Source organism: Bombina bombina, unplaced genomic scaffold, assembly GCF_027579735.1.
Source record: "Bombina bombina isolate aBomBom1 unplaced genomic scaffold, aBomBom1.pri scaffold_400, whole genome shotgun sequence".
In the NCBI taxonomy this organism is placed as follows: Eukaryota; Metazoa; Chordata; class Amphibia; order Anura; family Bombinatoridae; genus Bombina; species Bombina bombina.
In genome coordinates, this window is record NW_026513070.1 from 405363 (window position 1) to 415128 (window position 9766).

At 33.9% G+C, this 9766-nt stretch overlaps 1 protein-coding gene across 1 annotated transcript; it reads left to right on the forward strand.

Moving 5' to 3' along the window:
• The first annotated feature begins 503 nt into the window (after nucleotides 1–503).
• On the forward strand, nucleotides 504–9240 carry LOC128644692 (meteorin-like protein). The gene is made up of 4 exons (XM_053697205.1): nucleotides 504–562; nucleotides 2535–2935; nucleotides 4294–4353; nucleotides 8693–9240. Exons 1-4 carry the CDS (start codon nucleotides 504–506, stop codon nucleotides 9034–9036), a joined length of 864 nt encoding a protein of 287 aa, XP_053553180.1. The 3' UTR covers nucleotides 9037–9240.
• The last annotated feature ends 526 nt before the right edge of the window (nucleotides 9241–9766 follow it).

The following is a 9766-nucleotide window of genomic DNA, read 5'->3' on the forward strand; positions in this document are numbered from 1 at the left end:
CATTTTCCAGCCCCTATATCATGTGACAGACATCAACCAATCATAGACTAGTATACGTATACCCTGTGAGTTTGTGCACATGCTCAGTACGATCTTGTTCCCCAGAAAGTGAGTATATAAAAAGACTGGGCTAAATTTCGTAATGGAAGTAAATTGGAAAGTGTCTTAAAACTACAAGCTCTATCTGAATCATAAAAAATATTTTTACTTTAGTGTCACTTTAATTATTTAATTATAACAAATATATAGTACATTTTTATCCAACCTCAGCTATATAAATACTTGTGATGTTTTATAAATGTGCCCTCCCTAGAAGCAGTTTCCCTCCCAGACTGAAATACTTTCATTGAATGTAGACTGGAATCCTTGTGTCACTGTGATTGGTCAGTGTGGGCTGCTGGCATTGACACTCTGCAGATCAGTTAGTTCAGATGTCACATTCAGTTTGGTACAACATGCTAAACTACAGGCTGCTAAACTTATCTTTGTTGTGTGTGCTACTAATGCTGGCAGACCCTGTGAGGCTGGGGAGCGCTGAGGATTACTGCAGCTGGAGGGGAAGGTAAGCTGAGAAACTAACAATTTTATATCACTTAATAGTTCATTCTATGGTCAGCTTGGGGATTGCACTGATACTTAACATTTACGACTGATGCCTATATGATTGTATGGTCTTTATAAATTCTATAGTTTCTACTTCAAAGCATTGGCTAATGTATTAGGTATTTATTATGCATTAATAATGCTTTCAAATATTAACATATATTTGGTATTATTTTTAGGCATATTTCTTTGATCATACCAATAATTTAATGGGCTAATGGTTCTATAAAGTCTGTTGCAGTGTGTGTGTGTGTGTGTATATATATATATATATATATATATATATATATATTAAAAAAATCTTATTTTATATTATATATTGTTATACTGAAACAGGATGTAGTAGCTTGAAATATTTTAAATTATATTTGTTCACAGTATATGTTTGCATGCATAAATATATACTGTGTTTTATATATATATATATATATATATATATATATATATATATATATATATATATATATATATAAATTATTTAGTGGGAAATGGCCCCCTGCAATTAAACACAACAAAAATAACAAACCTAATAAAAACACTGCTTATCTATTTCCTGTAACTCTTGTGATAAGAGCCATCTTTTCCAAGAGATAACTATTTTTTCTACTTAGCACTTTTTAAGATATACATTTTTACTTCCCGCGGAAGACTTTACCTACTTACCGTACTAGCAAAGAGAAACATACATACTGCGTTTGATAAAATGTATTGTGCATGCAGATTTGTACAGTGTGCAATTCCTAAATACTGACTGACTGTCTGTATCTCACAAGACAAGGAATAAAGAGTTTATAAGTAAAATTAGTGATTTAAAAAGTAATTTAACAGGAAAAAAATATTTTTTATAAAATATATAACAATATATATAGTGTCAAAGAAGCAAAAAACAGAAACAATTAAATACATAGCAAACAAACAGTAAAACATTTCAAGACCTGAACGTTAAAGGTAGGTTCAATATTGAAAATCCTGTAAAAGTTAATGGAATATTTTGTAGAATTATCAAATCACATGACAATCCTTTCACATAATCTCATACCACAAGATAATCAACAGCTCTTAACCATGCACTAGTGCATACCCCCAATTTCCTAGTGCAAAATGCTATCTTCATCACTATAGATATTTTATCTGATTTTCTACAGAATTCAAAGAGGAAATTTCACTTTGAATCCAATATTTAAAGGTGCAATATTTAATGGCAAATAAGAGTGAATATATAAAAGTGAATGTTTAAACAAGACATATTTAAGGGATTCTTGGTTATATCAGATACATTTCTTCCCATGCCATTTCTACAGAATATTAAATTGGTAACAATCTCCAAAATATATTCTTAAAATCTTCCTTTAAAGGAATATTGTACTAATATTTTTCTATAATGCATATCAAGAGTATAGTTAATCTATAAATATATACACATTTTTCGCCATAAACAATGGTTCAGTAAAATGTGTTTAATTTATAGGGAAACAAACAGGAAGTGCAGGCTTATGTACAACTGATATCTTGTAGCAAAAACATACAACAAATGCAGGACAGAAATAATCTTCTTTAAGGAGTGGATGTGTTATGTTTGGTGAAAGCCCAATTCACACTGCAGATTCAATAATACAAAGCAACCATTTTCAGTAGAATTTTGTTATATCCGGGAGATAGTTTTACTTTGGAGAGGTTGTGGCTTAAAGGGACACTACTCAAAAATGTTCCGTGTTCCATCTAAGAGTATATTTTTTTGTATTAAAAGGGGTTATGTTATTTTTTTTTTTTGGGGGGGGGGGTTCATTGAATGATGATTTAATTTTAAGGAAGAAATTTAGGAGAACATTTCTCTAACTTTTCCTATTAGCAAAAAAATAAATAATAAAAAAATAAATACTGTGTGTATATATATATATATATATAGATCATTGGTGACTCTTATCTTGCAGTGGTCTCACTTGGGATTCTAATTCTCGAGCTGTGGAACAGGTTCATCTCCGTTGCACAGAAGGTTTCTTGGAATGGATGTACCCAACTCGAGCTTTGCGTGTGATCCTTGAGCCTAACCTGACCAATGGGAAGCATACCACTATCTGCTTAAAGCCTTGTCCCAATTTTAAAGGGGCTAACATCTATGTGGAGAAGGGAAGAGTGCTGCAACTGCTGGTGAGCGAGGCCAGCGATATGCAGCAGGTGCATTGCTTTGCTATGGATAATATGCAGCGGGTAGCCCTCTTCATACAGGCCTGCCCTCAGGAGGACATCAGAAGGAGGACTGCAGGCTTCCAGTACGAGCTCTTCAACAACCAAAACTCAGGACCAGACCTCCAGAAATTTGCACTTATGGATGGTAAGTTAGTGAATATACAACATTTGGTTAGCTGAACTGACTGATTGCTTTATCAATTTGCAGTTAATGACATTATTGCTAAGGGAATACTAAAATAATATTTTCTATGTTGCATCTAAAAAGGTACATTGTAAAATAGATGTAATTTCATTTTTAAAATTTGCAGTTTATTGTTAAATTGCTGGTGCTCTACAAATAAATGATAATAGTTATAGGATTATGTCATTACACGCTAGCTTCAGGCTTTGTGCATGCACATAACATGCTGCCCCTGCCCCTGCAAAATTAGCAAATTCCATAAGGCAACAAACACACATGACCATTATACCAATAAAGCCCCTGTTCATATGCCTTAAAAAACATATACAGGTAGAAAACCCTTTATCCAAACTGCTTGGGGCTGGAAAAGGTTTGGATTTCTGATTAGTTTAGATTTTGGAATATTTGCATCTGTAAATTGGGACAGTTTGGAGAGGGGATGGGACCAAATGTAAACATCAATATCTTATGTCATTTAGTCAATATTTAAATGTCTTAATACAGCTTATACATGTAACCTAAAGGTAATTTATTTCATTTTTAATACTTTTGATGTAAAAAAGTACCCTCAGAAAGATAGCACCGTACTGTAATCAGAAAGGCAATATTTGTTTTAAATAAATCTAGACTGTTATTTGCATTTTAGAGTACAAACTAAATACACAGACAGAAACATTTTTGACTTAGAATATGTTTAGATTTTAGAATTCAGGATTGGGCATTTGTACCTGTACTCATATCTTTATACCAATAATGCCCTTGTTTATTTATAAATATACACATATCTCTATATCAATGGTTTCCAGTGGTAGTAACAGTAGTAACATTTTTGGATTGTGATCACTAAAGAAAAAAAAACACTGGCCGACATTTAAAAAATTACAGGACAATATTTAGAAATGATCTGCTAAAACAAACTAAGGATTGTGAACAACTCCTATATCCTTAACTGCAACAAAGAGGACAAAACACAGTCCATGCATTACTGTGACATAGCTGAAAATATCTGGTTAGCCAACGACAAAAGGCATATGTGTGTAGCCACCAATCAACAGCTATCTCCCAATAGGATATTACTGTTCCTGAGCCTACTTAGGTATGCTTTGCAATATGGGATATCAAGAGAACAAAGTTTGAAAAGTATGCTAAAATTGCATGCGCTATCTGTATCATAAGTTTAATTTTGACTTTAATGCCCCTTTAAGCATGTACTCTGGCAGCAGTTAAGACATTGTAGGGATTATTTTTTATTTCCTTGTAAACTATTATCCAGAAAACAAGAGCAGTATTTTATCCTGTCCTCTTTATCTTCCTTCTAGCCATCTGTCGCCCGTGTGATAACGCAGAACTGCTCATGGCTGTTTGCAGGAGTGATTTTGGTACGTATGTTATAAAGTGCACGCAGAAGAGAATATTACTACTACAGAACAAGAGACAGTTACTGCTTTGTACACTGTGTGTAGTTATCCTGTCTTTCGGCTGTGATAATCTAAGCCAGTTAAAAAGACATAAAATAATTTTGCATAGATAGATGGGCGGCCGCGGGCAGACAGATAGATATTAGCGCTGCGGAATCTGTTGGCACTCTACAAATAACCGATAATAATAATAATAATAGATAGATAGATATACAAAAAAAAAACATGTCCTGTCTAGATACACAGGACATCTTCCATGAAATATTGGCTGCAAGATTGTGGTTTGTTGTCTTCTGACCAGATAATAAACAGTTGTAGTCTGACCTAGGGTTGCTTGCCATCAAGGGTTAAAGCTACAGGAGTCTTAGAAGTCTCAATTGAGACTGGGCCCACAACTCTAGGGGCCATCTGGGCACTGCAGTAAGTAGGGCATTATGCCACTTTTATAATGTATGGCCCCCTCTGTGTGCAGCTCTGCAATACAGGGGTCACAGTGTAAGAAGAGTGTATATATTTACTGTTACAATATGGTGGTAGGGTTTCCAAGATGGCCCCCACAGTGTTGCTGTACAAAAATACCTGCCACCAGCTATGCACATGCTCTGCACAGACTAACCAAGGAGGGCAGATGACTGTATTCATAGAAAAGCAACCCCTCTTCCCCCTATGTGGCTGCCAGCTAAACTTCTGCTTATTGCAAACATCCAAAAAAGGTGATGTTGAAATGAGGCCCCACCAAAGCCTTTTCCGCTGGGCCCAGTGAAGTCTAGATACATCCCTGCTTGACATGTAAATCCAGCCCTATCTCTATCCATATTTTTGTTATTAACCAATCTAAACATGTATGTAATGGTAAAGTCGCCACTTAGTTGGACTTAGCACTTCATAATAAAAATACATGTGACAATAAAATATCATGTACAATGTAAATAATAAAACATAGCTCCCATTTCCTCCTTGGTACCCCTTTGTGCTTAGAAAGTGTTGACATAATCTACATATGGGTTTAAGTTATTTGCACCATCGTTATGAATAATGTCTATACATTATTTTGTTCTGTTAGATCTGTTCCATTAAGAAGTTTCTATCAGCACCACATAAATCAGCACCACAATGTTGTGAAGTCTCAAGCATGCCAATATCTTGCCTCCCATGACATACTGAGGCAAGCATGTCAATATCTTGCCTCCCATGACATACTGAGGCAAGCATGTCAATATCTTGCCTCCCATGACATACTGAGGCAAGCATGTCAATATCTTGCCTCCCATGACATACTGAGGCAAGAAGGCTCTCGTCTTCAGTCTTGCCCAATGTGTTTAGTGGAATATAGCTGCACCTCACTGAAGAGACCCAAAGAAAGAAAGCCAACAACCTTACAACATAACTGTACTGGTGAAACTACTTAATCCGCAATTTGGTCGCAGTATTTTCTTTGGGCAATATTTTAACAAGAACAAAATCTCTCACTAGTCACTTCCAGGGCAGTTTCACAATTAATTTAGAAAGCACAGAAACACTAATATATCATTTCCCAGTCATACATCAGTGTCTTATTAAAGTGATTAAGAGACAGCACACAACCAGTAATGTAATAAGCAAATCATTATTTCTTAATGCAGTTAGAATCCCAGCTCACTCAGTCTTGGAAAACCAGGCATGCTATAATTACTAAATTAAGTCTGCCATTTTTTTCCTCCTCAATGACAATGGGTTGATATCTCTACCAATACCTTAATTAGAAAATGAATACAAGCATTTAATGCAACAGTTTAATGTATTAAATGCTGTTTAAGTCATCATAAACATATAAAGATCTAGGGGCAAGGATTTAAATAAACATTAAACACTAAATTAATTTAATGCACCTCCCACTGATTATGGTTGCCACCATTTTAGAAACCTAGGTTAGACTGCAGGTATCTGAAGAGTTGCTGATAGGGTTGGTACGCAGATGGTATTTTACCCGACACAGCTAGTATTTTTAAAGTTCAGGTCAAAGTTTAAAATAAAGATTAAAAAAAGAAGTAAAAATGCTATAATGGTGAAACTTCTTCCAAGCGTGTTGGAAACTAATTATAAACCAATCGTCATTTATAATTAGCCCAAAGAAATGCTGTATAATTATTTACGCAAATCTATGCTAATCAACATGATCGGTATTACTGGTTACTGTTCATGTGCAAACACGTCAGGTAAGAAATGTAGTGAAAGCTAGATTTCAGCATTGTGGCATATACATATATTGTATATATAACCACAATTTTTGGAACCACGTTGCAAAAAAAAAAATCTGAATATCTAATCGGTATTTTAAAAACAGTAAAAAAAAATTTATTTTCTTTTTAAAACTTGTGTTTTTATGAAATCCCAAAAAACGTTTATAAAATTCAAACATAATTAATGAAAGTATATTATAAAGGTTTTTAGACTGCTATTTCTGAGGGTAACAGATGAGACTTATTGCCCTACACCACGCCATTAGCATTGGGAAAGACGGGAGGAGTGTATTGGCATCTGTTGCTTTAGCATCTCAACAGGCCTGGATATTAAATTATCTTGGAATGTAACCATAACACTCTCTTTGTTTAATAATGAAGATTGATGAGATAATTAATTAGTCCGTCAAATTAGTTTTAGATATTCTGCAGTCCCTGGCAGTATGGAATTATAAATCAAGGTTGGAAAATGTCAGCCAAAGATCACCTGCACAGCAGCTTAAAGGGATATTCCAGTCAAAATAGGAAACCACATGGGTGCATTTCGGTATTGAACAGAAGCAATTTTGTAATATACATGCATTAGCAAAAAGGCTGCCAATAAAAACTATAGTTGTTTCAAAAGTGTATTTAAATATGCACCATGCACCAGCATTTTAAACACAACACTTGTTTGGAAAGCCTAAGGTGCTTGTAACATCTGGTAATGATTTAATTTGTTAATTGCTGACATGATACAAGCCCCACTGATAATCTAAGCAGCTGCATTATTTAAAATATGGCTGCAGTGAAAATCTGTAGCTTTGCTTCACATGCACATGCAGAGAAAAATGTTAACACTTAAACAGTAATTACTCTTAATAGAAGCATTTTTGCCAATACATGTATATTGAAAATATGTTTCTATTCAAAGATGAAATAAATCTATGTGCATTTATATTTTGACTCGAATGTCCCTTTAAACTTAAAGTTGTAGCTACTGCTAATGTCACAAGTCATTAACATCATTAAAAAAATCTTTTATTTTTAATAATAAGACTAAGAGTGGCCAAGAAAAAAAAGTGAAACTTACATACTTATTGGCTGACACCAGGGTCAATCAATTGATTCAAAAAGCCTTTGCTGCTTAAATAGTGTAGCTTTTTGAAGGCCTCCCCACCTGCAAAAAAGGAATTCCCACCTTTAGAGTAACGGTTTCAATCACAAGAACGAATCAACTAAATTTTTTCGTTGCATGCATTTTTTTTAGATTGATCCAAAAATCAATGCACACGTCTAGTTAATATTTATTGAGATGTTTCCATCAACATCAAATCTACTTGCAAAGAAATCTCTATGACTAACTTTCTATTCTTTATATAAGTATGTTTTGTATAATTCGCGGACAAACACAAAATGTAATTCATTTTTGTTTTTCATATTTAGAACACAGAAAAATATTATGTACCTTACTTTATATTACATTGCTGGTATTCAAAAAATGTTTTAATATGTATAAATCTCACCATTAATTTAGCATTTTATTTCTATTTGGACTAGTGTAAGTTTGGTTAGTAACCGGAAGTCAGTTTATATTAAAATTCCATTAAAGAGACTAGTGCAAAAATACAATGTTCTGTTTAGAGACTTGTATTTTTTAAATTAATTACCTTATTTTACTATGTGTTTAATTTATTCAGAAGGATTAGACACAAAGAGACCAATCACAATCCTTTAAAAAGCTAATCAAATTATTTATCTACAAAAATCCTCATAGACTTTAATACTGAATCTTGTAGAAAAATCATTAGATAATTGTTTTTATAAAGGATTGTTATCAACCCAAAGTTTCACTCCTGGAACTCCCCACATTCTGCTACATATGAGATTGTGGCCAGTGATTGGATAATACACAGATATGCCTTCTCCTCATTGGCTCACCATCTTTATCCTCATTTGGGATGGCACAGAAGCATAACTTTGACTATGTTTTTGATCAAACTGTAAAAAAGTTATCTGTCTATAATATAACACTAAAACAGAGCATTTTATTGTATGCTAATCTGTCTCAAGTTGTCGCATTTTGTTTCCTTCACGTTTAGTTGTGAGAGGCACAATCAAGAACATCAGTCATGATCAAGAGGCTCACACATCTCATGTGGACATCAGGGCCTTGAACGTTTATAGACAGACAAACAGCATATTTCAGCTGGATGAGGCCACAGGGGAATGGACTGGACGTATCACAACCTTATTAAAGTGTAGAGTCCAGAAAGGGGAAGGTGATTTCTTATTTACTGGCAATGAGCATTTTGGAGACGCGTGGCTGGGATGTGCCCCAAGATTTAAAGATTTCCTTAACATCTATCAAGAGGCCAAACATCAAAGGACTAACCCATGTGAATTCCAGTTTGGATTCAGCCTAAATATTCCTGCAATAGTATGAATCTAAACAAAAACTTAATCATCTCCAATGATGATACAGACCTTGAGTTTTAGAAACACAAATGTATTTTATTTTTGTAATTGTATGCCTGAACTTTCAATGAAAGATATGTTATATTGACTTCTCCAGATCTATGTTTCTGCCAATTATCTGGCAAGTGAAAGTTATTATTGTAAAAACAATAAATATATAAACAATATGTAATTTGTGGTTGAAAAGCATTCTTTACATTTTCTGGACTTAAATATATAATAAAATGTATTAGCTAACAAGCATAAACCTCTGCAAACATGTTGTGTACACAAAATACTACTTTAAAGGGACAGTCTACTCCAAAATTCTTATTGTTTAAAAAGATAGATAATCCCTTTATTACCCATTCCCCAGTTTTGCATAACCAACACAGTTATATTAATATACTTTTTATCTCTGTGATTGCTTTGTATCTAAGCCTCTTTTGGCAGCCCCCTTATCACATGGTTATTTATTTATTATCTATCGACTTGCATTTTAGCCAATCAGTGCAGTGTCATACAAAACTCCACGGGAAAGAGCACAATGTTATCCTAATGGCACAGTTAGCAGTGTCTTGAGAAAAGCTAATAAAAAAGCATGTGATAAGAGGCTGTCTCTAGTGGCTTAGAAACAGGAAGAAATTTAGAGGTTTAAATGTTATAAAGTATATTAATATAATAATGTTGGCTTTGCAAAGCTGGGAATGGGTAGTAAA

Excerpts from the sequence above, each read along its gene's own strand:
- LOC128644692 (XM_053697205.1), top strand. The coding sequence starts at position 504 with ATGCTGGCAGACCCTGTGAGGCTGGGGAGCGCTGAGGATTACTGCAGC. Across the intron at positions 563-2,534 it reads TACTGCAGCTGGAGGGGAAG|TGGTCTCACTTGGGATTCTA; the intron begins GTAAGCTGAGAA and ends CTTATCTTGCAG. Across the intron at positions 4,354-8,692 it reads TGTTTGCAGGAGTGATTTTG|TTGTGAGAGGCACAATCAAG; the intron begins GTACGTATGTTA and ends CTTCACGTTTAG.